This window comes from Eptesicus fuscus, chromosome 6 (assembly GCF_027574615.1).
Source record: "Eptesicus fuscus isolate TK198812 chromosome 6, DD_ASM_mEF_20220401, whole genome shotgun sequence".
Lineage (NCBI taxonomy): Eukaryota > Metazoa > Chordata > Mammalia > Chiroptera > Vespertilionidae > Eptesicus > Eptesicus fuscus.
The window spans coordinates 58,304,448-58,322,075 of NC_072478.1; the positions used below are offsets into that span (position 1 = coordinate 58,304,448).

At 44.1% G+C, this 17,628-nt stretch overlaps 1 protein-coding gene across 1 annotated transcript in view; it reads left to right on the plus strand.

Moving 5' to 3' along the window:
* Nucleotides 1-1,042: 1,042 nt before the first annotated feature.
* RNF150 (ring finger protein 150) overlaps nt 1,043-17,628 on the plus strand; it is a 169,479-nt gene continuing 152,893 nt past the window's right edge. The window contains exon 1 of the mRNA XM_008143730.3: nt 1,043-1,523. Within this exon, the coding sequence (XP_008141952.1) occupies nt 1,043-1,523 (481 nt within the window). The remainder of the gene's footprint in view (nt 1,524-17,628) is intronic.

Consider the following 17,628-nt stretch of genomic DNA (forward strand, 5'->3'; position numbering starts at 1 on the left):
CCTAGATCTTCCAGGCGTGGCTGGGAAGGAACTCCCCACCAGCTGGCCTTACCTTGTAGCCCTCGGATGGGTAATTAGGGAGCTCACTGCAGTTGCTCCTGCGAATGGGGAGGCTGATTACAACAGGCGCGCGTGCACACACACACACACACACACACACACACACACACACGTCGCTGTGTATAGGGTGCAGAAAGTCGTTACCTTACGCATAGGTCAAGGGGGCGCGTCCCTTTTTTTTTTTTGCCTCTACCGATCCAAATCGCATATGGAGTTGAATTTGAGACCCAGCAGGGGTCGCTGCTGCCCATAAAGAGAGACCCAGGGAGCTTGGCAAGCGAAGCCTCGAATCTTTGACATCACACTAAGCTCCTCCTTGCACGCACACATTACACACACACACACACACACACACACACACACACACACACACACCATATACGGACACAGAGACCGAGTACTTCTCTCTGCCCGCTCGCACCCACTACCCAGGAACCGGCCTCTCCCTCGGCAAGTGTGTCCGGCGCGGCTGCCAGCGGAGCGAGGAGCCGGAGCGAAGCGCCCGCAGCGCGAGGGAGCGGCGCGCAGAGGAGCAGTGGCCGGGACACCCCTGGGCAGCACCCCGGGCTCCCAGCAGCCGCGCCCGCCCGCGCCGGGGCTGAAGGGCGCAGAGCCGACACCCCGCTCGCTCCTGGGCCCCCTGCCACCCCTATGAGAGGAGAAGCCCAGCGAAGGAGCAGGACGCTCGGCAGCTGGACTCCTCCGCAAGCCCCGAGCGCCCCCTCCGCCCGCTCCCCTCCGCCGCCCGGGAAGCGAAATGCAACCGCCGCGCTTGGGCTGAAAGGGGAAGGGGCCGGCGCCACCCACCCGCTCGGAATCCGGTCCCCGCGGCGGCTGCGCGTCCCGGCCGCGGCCCCCGGGGCTTGGGAGTGAGCAGGAGCCGGAGCCGGAGGAGGCGGCAGCCGGCCCAGCGTTGGCCGGGGCGGGGGAGGAGGGACGGGGCAGGAGGAGGGCGCGGGGGGCGGGGAGGGGGCCCCGGCGGATGAAGATGGCAATGTCTCTCATCCAGGCGTGCCGCAGTCTGGCTCTCTCAACATGGCTGCTTTCCTTTTGTTTCGTGCATCTGCTCTGCCTGGACTTCACCGTGGCCGAGAAGGAGGAATGGTACACCGCCTTCGTGAACATCACCTACGCCGAGCCCGCGCCGGACCCCGGGGCGGCGGGCGGCGGCGCCGAGCTGCACACCGAGAAGACCGAGTGCGGGCGCTACGGGGAGCACTCGCCCAAGCAGGACGCCCGCGGGGAGGTGGTCATGGCCAGCTCGGCCCACGACCGCCTGGCCTGCGACCCCAACACCAAGTTCGCCGTCCCGGCCCACGGCAAGAACTGGATAGCCCTCATCCCCAAGGGCAATTGCACGTACAGGGATAAGATCCGGAACGCGTTCCTGCAGAACGCCTCCGCCGTGGTCATCTTCAACGTGGGCTCCAACACCAACGAGACCATCACCATGTCCCACGCAGGTGAGCGGCCCGGGGGCGCGGGGGAGGGGAACCCCAGGGATGGAGGCGGTGGGCCTGCGCCTGCCTCCTAGCGCCGGGCTGGGAAGTCTGTGCTTGGGCAAAGACGCCTCTCTGTTCCCTGGACCTACTGAGTTTCGCTGTGCGTCACTTTGTGGGGGTTACAAAGAACAAGGGTTAACTGAATTGGGGGGTGGGGGGGGGGACTAGGGAGTGTGTTCGGTTTAGATTAGAGCCGCTGGGGCTAGGGTCGCTGAGGTGGCCTAATCTCTCAGAGGGAGGACCCGAAAGGTGCGGTTCTGGGCCAGAACTCAGGTGTTGTCCCCGGTGAGGGACGCCCCGCACCTGTGTGGAACGGGGAGATCTGATAACTCGGCTCTGCACTCGCTGGGTGCATCAGGTATATACTCCCATTCCGCGTATCAGGAGGTGGGTAGGGTTACTGGCGCGAGCAGCTCGCCTCCTCTGCGAACCAGCTTCTCAAGTCAGGTTTCAGTGCTTCAGGGGAGACTGGGCACCACCCCAGCCCGCTGGCTTGCCGCACATCAAACATAATGTTAAAAGCCTTGTGCTCTGCCAGGCTGTCATCCGGAGAAGCTGACAGGCGGGCACGGTGGTAAATAATAACTATCCTCACCAAGCCAAGAAAGACATGGTGGCCATAAAGTTAGGTCTACTTTTTTTCAGTATTGCATTGCCCTTTGCTTGATTGGGAGGTTGAATATGTTTGTGCCAATCAGAGGATTTCAGGATAGAAAGGCTGGGCTTTTCTTCATGATCGCAGGGTGCCAGGACCAGAAATAGGTTACTGCCCTAAAACTGGCGATGTACCCCTGACTGACACAGCAGTGCTTCCGTGGTAGGGAGAACAAGAAGTCCTCTCCAGGCTTGTCAGCATAAGCAGCTCCATTTAGCAGAATCCCGGAGTCCAGGGCGCTACGTGTTCCTGTGCGCCCTCCTTCCACAGAGGAGTTCCTGGGCGGAGGCTGTGACATCCATAGGGAGAAGGGAATAGAAATGACAGATGCATTTTCTGACTGGAGTCACTTAAGCAAAACACAAACAAACCAACAACACATTGTTTTCCTTAAAAGCCAGATACTAATAAGCAGTTATACTATTGAAATGGAACACCAAGCTTTGGCTACATTGGGGTGAGGGAGGGGTGCATTCTTCGGGGTCAAGTTTTCATTCCAAGACCTCATGTCACCTATTAGTGAAATATCTAATTGGTTTTTTATTACCAGAGGGTCATCATGACTAGCTGTTTTTAGAAGAGGAAATGGTCAACCGTAACAAAAAACAGGTGTGGACAGCAATGCTCCTAACACCTAGGCCAGAAAAATGCAGTGCGGTAATTAATGAAGAGGCGGAGAGGCAGTAAACGTAGAAAAGTTTACAATAGTGCAAATAGGAACATATGATGTTCTTTCTCACGCTCAACAGTTTTGTAGGGGAAAAGATTGCATTCTGACCTTGAGTCATAAGAGCATTACTTAAAGTATGATATTCAAGGATTTGGAGGACTTTGGAAGAGCACTCTAAGTCATGTAAAGTATCTTTAAGTAAACATATTTAATATCTTAACTTCAACTGGCAGGGTGGTGGGAAGGAGATTTATTTATTTATTTTTATTTTTTTGTCCTTTAAGTGCCAAGATTGTTGGCTGACTTTGCAGGATTCTTTCAATGTTCCTTTGTGCATATGCATGAAATCTTAAACTTGGCTTCTTGGAACACAGACTAAGAGGCATCATTTGTTCCTGTCTAAAAAGGTTCTGCCAGAACTGCCAACACATTGGATCAATTAATGGCTTGCCTGTTTTTAAAGAAAGCAGTAAGCTGATTTTCTATACAAACGATGCTTGATTAAGACCTCGTGGGAGTAAAGGACTTAGTAATAGTTTGAAAGTTAAAGACTAAACAATGCGAAGGAAATTCTCTACTATCTAATTATTCTGTTTTGAAAAATGTGTTAATGCTGCGTCTGCTAATAGCCACGAAACTTCCATAGTACCGTTTGATGTATTGCCACACCAGGAGACTCTGCATTCGCTTTACTCAGAGATTGCATTGATTTCTGCTAAAGTCCCATTATGAGTAGATACATGACCCAGCAGCTTGGCAAACCCTTCACTCTTAAATTCTTCTCCCTGAATCTCAAACAGTGCCAGCACTGGTCTGCTGTCAGTGTCTCCCTCTTACCTCCCCAAGGCTTTCATTTTTCTAGTTAAATTTGAGTCAGATTTTAAAATTCATTGTAGGAAATACATTTGAGGTGCTAATCAGATCTTCTTTTGTGAACATGGGATTCAGTATTAAAAAGTTCACAAATGCAGAGAAGCCTTACATTTGTGAACTTTTTAATTTAGTCACAAAAGAGTTAACATCAGCCTTCGCATTTAAAAAAAAAAAATCTCACCTCCTCTAGATCCTTTATTTTTGGAACTGATAGCTTTCAGGTGAGGAAAAGGTCTGAATTTAGAGTTATGCAACCCATCATGTAACACTTATGCATTATGGTGATATGACTCCCACACACCCACTATCTCGGAATTCCATGAAATGGAAATCATTTCCCCTTCACATTTCCATATAGCAGTTCTTGTAGAATGTATTCCCTTTCCTGCTTAAATGATTTGGGGTTTCTGTCACTTCTGCAATTATGGTTTCTCATTCACAAAGACACAGATTCTCCTGGGATAGACTAATAGTTTTATTTTGTAACCAGGTTTTAAATCTTATTTAAAGTATGACAGCTTTGTTGCCATACAATTCACATACCATACAAGTTACTCATTTAAAGTAAATAACTTAATGGTCTTTACCATACTACAACCCTCACCACTAATTCCAAAAATAAACCCTATGTCCATTAGCAGTTACTTGTCATTACTAACCAGTCTCCAAGTTCTAGTTAATCAGTAATCCACTTTATGCCTCTATATATAATTTGCCTATTCTGAACATTTCATATCAATGGAGCCATGTAATATATTGTGGGGGTTTTTTTGTGTGTAACTGTCTTCTTTCACTTAGCAAAATATTTTCAAGGTCTAGCAATACTGTAGAATGTATCAGTATTACATTCCTCTTGGCCAAGGAATATTCTTTTGTATGTATACACCACCTTTTGTTTATTCATCAATTAATAGACGTGTAGGTTCTTTTCACTTTTTGGTTATTAAGAATAATGCTTCTATGAACATCCATGTACAAATTGTGTGTGGACATTTCTCTTGGGTACATACCTAGGAGTGAAATTTCTGAGTCACATGGCAACTGTATGGTTTAACTTTTTGAGGAACTGTCAGATCGTTTTCCAAAGCAACTGGGCCACTTCACATTCCTACCTGCAGTGTATGAGGATTCCAGTTTCTCCACATCCTCATCAACATGTGTTGTTATCGGTATTTTTTTATTTTGACTATCCTGTGGTTGTGAAGTGGTGTCTCCATTGTGGGGTTAATTTGCAATTCCCTGATGACTATAGTTACTTTCAACATAATCTTGATTCTTCCTCTGCTTTTTCTTTTGCTCCGCTCCCCTTGTTAGTCATTTATTTGTTCTTTCAGCCCATACACTTTTTGTCCTAGGGAAGAGAGAGAGAAGGACATTGGTAGAGAAAGGAGATCCATCTCTTTCAACTAAAAAAAAAAAAAGCCCATGGACCAGGGATTTTATAGGCCCCTATATAAAAGGATGTGAGGAACTGTGTCTTCATTGCTTTAGGGAGCTTCTGGCACTTTCACCTTGTGAGAGTGACAGCGGGGTGGAGCAAAAAGCTATACGGATAAGAATACAGTCTCCAGCTTGTGAGAGCCCCAGGAGTGAACTTGCAGGTGCAGGCAAAAGCCATGAGACCCAAATTAAGAAGTGTAGCCTCTAGAGCCAACCACTTGAGTTTGTGCCCTGGCTCTGCTATTTCCTCTCACTGTGCATCTTTGAGAAAGTTACTCACCTCCTGCAGCAGCTTCCATTTCCTCACCTGGTAAATGGGAGATAATAGTATCTATCTCAGGTGGTTGTTTTGCGAAATAAATGAGTTAGCACAGTGCTTCCATCTGGAGCTGGGACGTAGCCATCAATAAATATTAACCCTCATAATCACTGTACACAGTGACACCCAGGAGCCACAACCTGGAGCACCCAACCCCAGGGCTCAGGGGGCCCTGGCAGCCTCAGGAAAGAGCTCTTTGTTTACCCTTTCATGCAGAGCAGTTGTGCCAGTCTTTGTGGTTCATGTGATTTGAGACAAATGTTCCATCTCTTTCAGATGGTTGGTGAGCTTTTTAGGATTCTCCTGTTGCATTTGTGCTTTCTCTTGGCTGAAACTGAAATCTCATCATGGCAGGACCTGTATGATAAACATAGTGGATCTGCAGGTGTATGGATGCAGTTTCTGACTGAACTGGGATAGGGAAGAAATGGTGTGTTTTCTCCCTCCAACCCCCACTCTTTTAGAGTGTGTTTGCCGCCTTTTTGTCTATTGTTCATACATAGTTAAAGGGGAAGGAGGAAACCAAACATCTAGCCTTCTAAGAAGAACGGTTGAGAGACGGGGTCCTTAATAGTAGTTTAGGGATGGAGGGAGGAGATGGCTGCAGTCTAGGCAATAAGCTGAGCCCTTGGCGAGGAAGCACCCAGGATGAAGTGTATCCCCTGTATTCTGGGACTTTCTCCAAGGTTCGGGGAGAAAACGTGGGATATTTACGGAGGCTCTTTCCCGTGTAGGCGGGTGCTAAGAGTTTAATTCCCTGGTTCATGCTACATTTATGGCCATTACTTTAAATGCTCAAGTCCGCCTTTGCCTTAACTTCTACACAGGAACTAGCTGCTATAATTAATTTTTTTCCCCCAGGACTCATTTTTTTCTAGAATATTTTCAGGGTTTTTTAAAAGAGGTGTTTTTTTTTTACATTTTCCTTTAAGTAATATGTTTGCATTAACTCTGTTTTTCAGTGTATCACCGCCCTCTCTTTGGGTAGTAATACTATTGTTCATGTAGTACTTACTTTGTGTCGGGCATATATTATGCACTTTATGAATGTTCGTTCATTTAATCCTCACAACTCTGCTGAGATAGGTACTGCAATTATCCCTGTTTCACAGACAAGGAAACTGAGACCTAGCCAGGGGAGGTAGTAGGTGGCAGAGCTGGATGTGCAAACCCCAGCAGTCTGTCTCCTGAGTCTGGGCTTGTAACTACTGCCCCATCTGCCCTCTCAACTTGAACGGATGCTCTAAAAATTAGACGAGGACAGTGGTGACTTAATCTTGGATGCGGGGTATGGTCTGAAGCCAATTCCTTTGTCAGAATTCTTGCATGCGTCTACAGGCCAAATGCACCAACTTGCAGGCTGCAGTTCTATGCTGGGAGAAGTGGGACCTTCCTCTGATTAACCACTTGGCTCTGGATCAGCCACTTTTTCTATCCTGGGTCTCAGTTTTCTCACTTAAAAAATGAAAGGTTTGGTTAGTTGTTTTCTAAGTACTGTTTGAACTCCATAATTTCTTCCTTATATATTCAAAAATTAGGATATTTTTACTAAAATTCAAATTTCTGGCATCGCATCAGAAAATCCGATGGCAGGGACTTATATGCCTGCGTGGCAGCAGGCAGCCGGAGCAGAGCTCTGGCCGGCCCTGTAGATGGTCAGCGTGCCCGCTAGTTGGCCCAGGTCCCCATCACTTCCTATGGTCTGGCTCTTGGCCTGCGCTGCTCATTGATCCCCTTGCCTCAACCCCAAGGCCACTTGCGGCCTCAGCTTTATGGAGTCAAACAAGGGTTAGTGAGGAAAGTTTGCAGAAAGCAGACGTGGCCTGGTAGAGGGAGAAATTCGTAAGGCTCGAAAACTGTTTAGACATTGAAGAGGTATCCCTGAGAGGGGAAGCTTTCTCTTGCATCCAGGTGGAAATTAGACATGAATGGTGCATGCTTGCCTGATGCAGGATTCGTGCAACAGGTTCTGATGGGTGATGTCTGAAGGGCCTTTCCAAGCCTGAAGAGCCTCCGGTTCCACTTCATTTTTCTCTTAAGATGCATCCAGAAAGCTACCATTTCTGTTTGGCCCTAATCCCCCAGGCCACCACACTCTCTCCCGCCCCTCTTTGTTTTTGTGTGTTTGTTTGGCACTAAGCAGTATCTCTTCACCTGTCTGTCTGCTGGCAGCCAGATAGCCACCAGCCAGGAACTCCAGACTCTGTTATTAAAAGCCATACTTCAGTGTCAGTGTGCAATAACGTTATTGGCAGTGTAACTTAATATGGCCTGGGCATTTCAAGGAACTGTGTGCCTTGTTTACTCATAGAAATACATGTCTGGGGGATTTGAAAGGCATCCTGTCTCCTACCTTCTAATCTTTTAGTAAGAATTCCATCCTCCTCTCTCTTGATGCCTCTATTCTTAAGACTCCCCTGAGGTCTCAAAAAGGAAGGAATTTCAGGACCATGAAAACTGGAAAGGTTTAGAGAGAACCTGGGACTTTGTAACTCACCCTTTTAGTTTTTTAGGAGGAATGAGTATGCCTTTGGTGCCAGGTTAATTTGTTTGGAAACCAGTCTCAACTTTGTAAAAGAAGGAGCCTAACCATTATTGTTTCACTTCCGGACATAACTCAGTATATAAATAATGTGGTATTTTGCTAGTCCCTGGAAGTCTTCAGTGTATCCCCATAAGAGATACTTGATCTTGCATATACTCTAAGGAGGATCTTAGCTGAATAATGACTGAAGTGGTGCTGGAATTCTGTGTATATGATCATGTAAATTCAGGGAGGCTAAATTTGAATTAAAATGAACCTCAAATCCTATTCAGGTTATCGCAGTTCTTAGGGTTTTTATTGGTAATATAAAACTCAGAGAAATTCTGGTGGTTCTAGATGAAAACATTGTCTGTAGGTATAATTTTCTTTATTTTAAAATTTCAGGGATTAATCACTTGGCAGTTTAAAATATGATAGACTAAGTGTGCTTTATAGATTGAAGTCAAAATATTAATGATTAGGATTAGATCTAGGTCTTTTTTTCCATATAAGAGAGGAAAATTAAATATTTTTACTGCTTCAAAAGCATTGGTTATAAAATTATTCCTATAAGGTTTATTTTTAAAATATCTTGTATATTCTATAATATTGTGATAGTTAGAAAATATTTTTTTAGTAGAAAGAAGCATCATTTATCAAAAAATTGAAGCTTATGTTTTGGATTGTCTGAACATTTCATAATAGAGAGTAAAAAAAAGAATTAGTTGTATTTTTAGATGCAATATATGGCTTATTCATGTCCTTTCCAGGCAAAGATATACAGTGAGTACATATATTAGGTAAAATCCAGGAAATGTTTTGTTTCTTAACCAATCAGCCTGATATCTCTCCATGGTAGATGGTGTTCTATACATACAGTCCACTCAAGCACTATTGAAAAGGCAGAGATTTGAGGTTTTTCAGAGGTGTTGACAGTATGCATATGCAATGCCCTTTTCCCCCTTAAATCTTTGGTCATCACTGCTACAGAAGATATTGTCCGGCCATTCTGTAGCCATGAACTGACTACACCCTCATCAGGAATGTAATTCAAATGATCCAAAGAATAGTGGGAGAGAAAAGACGTTTCCCCCTTTATTTATCAAGAAGATGCTTGGAATATTCTTCCTCCCAGATACCCACAGGACTGGCTGCCTTTGCCTCCCTCAGGTCCCTTCTCTATATGACCTCATCACTAAGGCACTCCCTGGCTACTCTACTGACAACAGCAGCGTCCCTCCCCCACATCACACCCCCAGTGCACCATACCCCTCTCCCTGCTTCATAAAATGTGTTATCCCATCAGAATGTAAGCTCCACAAGCAGCAAAGCTTTTAGACATTATTTTTATTGTTGTTCATGGTAAAGTTCCCAAAGCCTAGACAAGTCCCTGGTGCATGGAATGCGCTCAGTAAATATTTATTGTTAAGATCTGTTAAATAATCTGGAGAATGGAAAGATGGACTCTGTTAATATTAGTCTCTAATTTCATGAAAAAAAGTATTCTATGACATTAAAAAAAATTTTTTTCTTAGCTTTTGACAAGGAAATTCTAAGTTGAGTCTCCCATTAAAATGTTTAGTCCTCTTGTAGAATGTGGCATGAAGTGGGGGCCTGGTCCATGTTCATGGTCTAAGAGGAAAAAGATGTATTAAGTAACAAGGAGAAGGATCCAGAGTGTCAAAAGTTATAAACAAATACAATTCTGTGCATGTGTTTAGGGTCCTGCTGCTTAGATAGATAAATATATCTACACAGAGATGTATCTCATATATGTGTGCCTTTTTAAATGAAAGAAATATACCTCAGAAAATATACAAACACTTAAAAAGAGGACGATAATAACCATCAATAACTCTACTATATTATTTTTCATTTTGTGGATACATGGTTACTTTTACCAAATCTGGAATGTTACATATATGTTTAATAGCTTTTTAAAATGTAAGGTTATATTTTGACATTTTCTTGATGCTTCCATGACATTTCTATGATGTTTCCACTTTTCCTCTACATAGGTAATGCTGCTGCACCTACATCCTTATGTACCTAAAAATGGGTGCATCTTAAGTCAAGTTCCCGAATAGGGCCCTCGTTAGTCAAAGGCTCCTCATGCGTGGCTGCAGAGCAGGTTTTAGCATAGCCCATTTAGTGAGGTCTTCCACTCTGTGCTCACTCAGTAGTGTGGCGCTCCTTTAAAGGAGGAAGGACAGCTGGCAGTCTGGGTACTGCCGATGGTGCTGCTGCAGTCTTAGCACAGCTTTTCTGCATCACTTTGCTCCAAGGTAAACTAGTTTGGCAGCTGGGGCAGAACTTGGAGAATCAGAAGAAACGAAGCCTCAGTGATAGAAGCATCAGAATTACAACCAGTGAAACCCCCACCTTTCCCTTGCACCGAGTCGTCTGTGGTTTATGTCTCGGGGATGTTAAATGCAAATTGACCCGGGAGTTAGGAAACCTGGGTGTTGGTTGTGGTTCTACCACAAATTGGCCTTACCGTTGGCAAGTCACTTCCCCCACTGGATCTTGGTTTATATCTGTGACTTCCCACTCTTGCTTCACATTAGAACCAGGGAGCTTAAAACTTACAGATGCCCAGAGATTCTGATGGAATTGGTCGAGTGTTGGGAGGGGACATGTCAGATGATTCGAATGTTCAGCCAGAGTTGACAGCCACCACACTGGATGAATCTAAAGCCTTCCTCAGGCTCTTGGAGTCCAGGATTCTTTAAGTATTTAAAGAAATACTTAAAACTATTCCTTTGATATCGAAATCCTACATGAAAAATTGTTAATATGTTAACTCTAGTAGTTAAAACTATGGTGGTATGTTCAGTTAACTATTACCTCAAGACATGAATTAGAGATTCGCTAATAATAAACAGGTTTAGAGACCAGCAAGAAGGCAAATGGCAAATGCAGCAAGTACAGGGAAGCATACACACTCATGTAAAACAGTCAAAAAGAGTACAGCAATGTGTCAGAAATTATTAGCATAGTTTCTCTTCCTTCTAATATTTATTCCATCCAACAAAGATAGATGTTTGAAGTCATTTGGTTGGTGAGAATGAGATGCCACCTATTCTGGGATGTGAGCAGAGTGGGGCAATGGGCTGCCCAGAACTGGGGGTTTTGCTGGGCAGAGAGGACCAGGGAATCTCAAGAAGCAAGTGATTCACCTAAGTCTTTGAGTCTCCACCTGTGAAATGAGCCTCACACGTTATCCATCAGAGCTGCTGTGGACACTTGCACTAAATAATGCAGCAAAGGGGAAACTTTGAGCCGTTAATAAATGGTTAGCCATTTAAATTAAGTTCAATGTATTTTTATTGCTATGTTCATTATCTTGATTGTAGGCTCTGGACATAAGAGGTAGAGATACCCTGGTATTTTTACCAAGTAGGAAGTACCAAGTACCCCATTCCACTTATCTGGGTTGTCATCAACCCAGTTTGGGAGGCAGTATAGGGTGGTGGTGAAAAAGATGATTCTAGTACACAACTGATCTGCGTCTGAACCCGGAGAGAGTCACCTCCCTGGGCTATCAAAAGACATACCTTTGCTCCCAGCCAGCGTGACTCAGTGGTTGAGCACCGAGCTATGAACCAAGAGGTCATGGTTTGATTCCAGGTCAGGGCACGAGCCCGGATTTTGGTCTCAATCCCCAGTGTGTGCAGGAGGCAGCCGATCAATGATTCTCTCCCATCAATGATGTTCTCTCTCTCTCTCTCTCTCTCTCTCTCTCTCTCTCTCTCTCTCTCTCTCCCTCTCTCTCTCTCTCTCCCTCTCTCTCTCTTCCTCTCTGAAATCAATGAAAATATATTTTGAAAAAGAAATATATTTGCAATCGCACTACATCTTCACACCTATATTACCACTAGCTGAGTCCCAGCTACCCTGACCTCTGCCTGGCCTGCTGGGCTCCTCTGGTGAGTAGGGTGATGAATTGAATACATATGCCTGGAACCAAGAGGTGATTTTCAGAAAGGATGTCTTAGCTCCTGCAAAAAGGGAGAGGCTTTCCCTCAGTCCTCTCCCAGGGGAAGAGAAGGTAATGGAGAAACAGCTCAGTGGCTCTTTAGAATGGCGAATGTACCCTCACATGGCGGCTGCTGACAGACTGCCCAGCTGTCATCTACTCACGCCACTTGAAGTTCTTCCGCAGGGATGCTCAGGCCCTGGTCGCAGGGGAACTGGTGTCCAACTGCCGTGCAGCCCGAAGCTCATGAACACCAAGGCACAGTCTGACTTTGTCCATCCCTGGGTTGCTAGACAACAAGGCCCTGGGAGGTGGAGAGGGTTATGTCACACCCATTTGCCTTTGAACCCTGCTGCCCCGGTGCCGTTGGAAATGGAACACAAAAAGTTTTCGATGATCCTGGGTTCCTGGTCTGTCCTTACTCCCAGATAACCTCCTTCCTGATGGAACCTGAGCAGCAGTTTTTGTCCTCCAGTAAGTACCCGGGGATTGCCGAAATACCCAAATAGCCTTTTAGCCTCTGAACCAGTCGCTTTCTAGTGGTTTCAAAGCATCCTGCCCTGAAAATGAGCAGCTGAGGAGTCCTCAAAGACCTGAAGAGGAAATTGCAGAATGTTCTCACTGTGCGGTGCCTTTTAGTCCTGGTCCTTGGTCTCTCAATTTCTAGAAGCTCTGGTAGCCTTAAACTCCATTTCCCCTTCCCAACCCAGTTAGACTGCAACAAGTCTCGGCTGTTGCTTTCTGTTTGGTCACTATGGGTTGAGACCTAAATTGGCAAATTACCTGAGGCAAAAAAATAAATAAATAAAGCAGCAAGCAGCAAATGTAGGACACACTTAAGTGTATTTTTCTCCTTTCTAGGATGTTGGCCCCTCATGTCCTATTGCATTGATTACGGTCATGATCTTTAAATAGCTATTTTTTTTATTTTTTTTTTTCTTAACCCACCTTTTATTGTTGTTGTTAATGGGAGGGCTATTCTGTTACACCCTGCTCCAGCTCAGGTAGAAGAAGAAATCGCCCTGTTTATTTCTGCCTATGCAATTCTGTTCCTAGGTTCACCCTAGTATTGGTGATGCACCAGTTCATGATCTAAGAACCCTTGTGTAGCTGACAATGGACATGGTATTTGTTGAACTAGAAAAAAAATGAAGAAACCAAAAGCATGATCATAGCAACTAGGTTATGTAAGAATGAACGCAGTTGGAAGAACTATGGAGAAGTATGACCTACTCCAATAGTTGTAACCACATGTCCTTTCCGGGTCTGAAGCAGGCGCAAGTCGAGCACCACAGAGCTGTGAGCTATTTTGGAGACCATTTCACACCATTCCTCCTGGAATGATATGATAGAGAGGGAAGTGCAACAACTTTACTGAGAGAGGAGTGCTTCCGAGATTATCAGAGGGGAGGAAGAACTGGAACAAGCTAATACCGGGTGAACCACGCTGGCTGTGACAGAAAACGTAACTGGTGTGCTGGGATGTGTCAGAGGACACCCAGGAGATCGGAATGAAAGAAATTAGCTGGCCACTGTCTACCTTGGTCTCACCCCAGTGTAATGGCATTTTAATGATTCGTCAGCAGAAAAAATGTGTGTGACTCTGTGTGTGTGTGTGTGACATTTGAATGGAATGTTAAAATGGTTTGATCTTGTCTAGTTTTCTTGGCAATCCTACTCATATGGAAAGGATGGTAATACACTATACAGATAAAATCCCCCTTTCCTGGAGTCCAAGTGGCACGGGGTTATTGTCAGATGATGTAGCAGACCTCATGCTTACTGGCATATGTCCTCATCACCGGAGCACCATTATGTTCAAAAGGAAACTAACATTTGTCCAGAATTCACCATGGGTCAGGCATTGTGCTAGCCGCCACATCATTATTTGGACAGGCTGCATTGTTTAGTAGTTAAAGCCAGGCTAGACCCAGACCCAGCAGACACAGATCTCAGCTCTGCCTCATTATAGTAAGTTAACCAACCTCCCTGCTTCAGTTTCCTTGTATGTAAAACGGCAATAATAATAATAATAATTGGACCTATTTCAGGGGGTTCTTGTGAGATTTAAATGGATTAATACGCATAAAGCACTTACCTACATAGTAAGCACTATAAAAGCATTTGCTAATAAGAAAGCAGAGTAACACATGGTACTAGGATTCACGTCTATTTTAACCAAAAGCCTATGCTTTCCCCCCCCCCCATAATCTAGTGCTTTTACATGCTAACTAATATCATTACGCCGTACAGATCACATTAAATTGATGTCACCTTTGATTTCTAAGAATAGTGAATGCTAAGATAGAGAAAATATCTATTTTTATTGCATTTATATTTTTTTCTCATTTGGGCATTGGCTGTAGCATCTTTTAACCTTTGATATATTTTAGTCTGAAAGACTAGACATTAAAATATTGTACTCTTGGATCATACTTAATATATTTGTCTCTCTTTGACATAGTACTTTTCTCTACTTGATTTCATTTATTCTGGTTTTTGTGGGGGTTTTTTAAATCCTCACCTGAGGATATTGTTTTCCACTGATTTATTTTTTATTTATTTATTTATTTATTTATTTATTTATTTATTTTTTAGAGAGTGTGGAAGTAGTGGGGTGGGGGGGAGAGAGAGAGAGAAACATCAATGTAAGAGAGATACATTGATTGGTTGCCTCCTGCATGCAGCTGGGGCTGGGGATCAACCTGCAACCCAGGTACATGCCCTTGACCGGGAATCGAACCCGAGACTCTTGGGTGCATGGACCGATGCTCTAACCATGGAATCACACCAGCCAGGGAGATTTTATTTATTCTTACAATATAGCATTTCCTAGGTGAAAAAGATTCTAGTATCCCAGCCTACAGATGAAGGAGTTGAAGCTCACAGAGTTTGAGTTCTAGCCAAAGTAGGACTCAGATTTATATGTTTTCACTCTTAAGCCAAGTGTTTGTCACTGTGTTCACATACTTCCTTAGCAGTTGTGACTTGAGCACTTTCCATGCACAGGTGTATTAAGCCCCAGCTATACAAAGACGAGATGCCACCTTTTTCAGTACAGGTTACCATGTAGCAGACAAGAAGGGTCCAGTGGATGTGTGATATTATTAGTGTGAACAGAGTGCTATAGGGACATCCAGGAATAGCCTCGAGATTTGAGGGAGGCTATGCAGAGGAGGTGACATTTTACAATAAGTAGAGTTGTGTGAAAGGCAGAAGATGACAGCACTTTACGTAGAGGAAACCATTTATTTGATTGTTGAGGGAAGGCGAGTGGGCCAAAGTGACAAGCCAAGGGGTCGTATGGTGAGGTGAGACTAAAACACAGTTTGAAACAGGAAGGGTGCTGAGGAAGTTGGACATTTCCTATAAGTGATAGGAAATCATGGAAGGTTTTTTGGCAAACATTGTCAGAGTTCTGTTTTAGAAAACAATTGTGCTAGCGTACTGAAGTGTGTGTATAAGAGACATTGGTTTTATTTTTTATATTTTTTTCAGAGGGAAGAAAGACTTTATTTTAGTAGATAAAGAAGCCATTAAACACTGGAATTGTCTTTGGCTCTTGGTCAGAGAAGGCTTCATGAAAATAGCAAACCTTAAAAAGGAAATTAAGGCAGAGAGTTTGCTGAGAGGACAAAACCACAAAAGCAATATTTAGATACTTATCTGCAGAGTGTAGCTGCTGGACTGGGATTTGGTAAAATCCCACCTCAAGGTTGTTGTTTTTCTTATTTTTATTGATTAAGGTATTACATATGTGTCCTTACCCTCCCCATTGCCCCCCCCCCCCATCCTTCCCACTCATGCCCTCAACCCCTGGTGTCTGTGTCCATCGGTTAGGCTTATATGCATGCATACAAGTCCTTTGATTGATCTCTCCCCCTTACCCCCACCCTCCCCTACCTTCCCTCTGAGGTTTGATGGTCTGATGGATGCTTCTCTGTCTCTGGATCTGCTTTTGTTCATCAGTTTATGTTGTTCATTATATTCCACAAATGAGTGAGATCATGTGATATACTTTTCGAAAGAGGACATAGGAAGGCCAAGAGACATATGAAAACATGCTCCAAGTCACTAATTATCCGAGAGATGCAAATCAAAACGACAATGTGGTATCATCTCACACCTGTCAGAATGGCTATTGCCAACAAATTAACAAATGACAAGTGCTGGCAAGGATTCAGAGAAAAAGGAACCCCCATGCATTGCTGGTGGGAATGCAGACTGGTGCAGCCACTGTGGAAAACAGTATGGAGTTTCCTCAAAAAACTAAAAATGGAACCCCCATTTGACCCAGTGATCCCACTTCTAGGAATATATCCCAAGAAACTAGAAACATCAATAAGAAAGGATATATGCACCCTTATGTTCATAGCAGCACAATTTACAATAACTGAGATTTGGAAACAGCCTAAGTGCCCATCAGCAGATGAGTGGATTAAAAAACTGTAGTACATCTACACAATGGAATACTACGCTGCAGCAAAAAAGAAGGATTTCTTACCATTTGCAACAGCATGGATAGAACTGTAGAGCATTATGCTAAGCAATATAAGCCAGTCAGAAAAAGAGACATTGGTTTTAGAAAATGTTAATTATGAGGCTGATAACAATAGTCTAGACTCGAGAGAGTTCAGAAATAATTTCTAGAAACTGGTGTGTGAATGTAAGGGTGGAGTTAAAGTGACATATTTGTAATGGGTGAATGATTAAACTATACTAATAAAAGGATAATATGCTAATTAGACCAGATATCTTCTGGACATCCTTCCAGACAAAGCCACGGTGGCGGGGGCTGAGGCTGAGGCGGTTAAGGTTGATCAGGCCGGCAGTGGAGAGCAGTTAGGGGCAATCAGGCAGGCAGGCAGAGGCAGTTAGGAGCCAGTGGTCCTGAATTATGAGAGAGTGCAACTGGGCTGAGGGACACCCCCCTTCCCCCCACACGAATTTCGTGCACTGGGCCTCTAGTGATATCATAAAAATTGAATACATATATAAAAAAAGAAGAGGTTTGGAAGGAAAATGTGGATTCAGTGTTGGGCTGAGGCTGGACATAGATGTTGGCACCACTAATATAGGACAGATAGTTGAAATTGTGAGACTGATGGGAGCAACACTGGAAGAGGCGTAGGTAAGGATAGAGACCTGGGGTGGGGTTAGGGTAGAGAGAACCATTATGGGGATTGGGAGTAGAAAGCAACTTTTTGGTTTTGGAAACCTATGAATGAGAGAATTTCAGTAAGTAGGTGCATAACAATGCCAGATGCTGCTTAGAGATCAAGAGGCTGATGGAATTGGATTTGACGTGCAATGATGCACTTGAAACAAATGATATCAAAAGTCGCATTCAATTAACATATTGGCTCTTTGAGCTTCCTCTAGATTCTTTCAAGAGCAAATAATAATATTAGAACAATTTCTGGAGAAATTCTTTAATTTATGGAACCATTGCTGGAGGCCTATTCTTGTTTATCTATGGGTATGAATTTGGTACTATCATTGCTAATCCTGGCATTTAAATCTCCAGAAACAAATTTGTTAATGGTTGAGTTTTATAAAATTCAGAAAACTATACTTAATTTAACCTTCTAAACAATAGGCATACA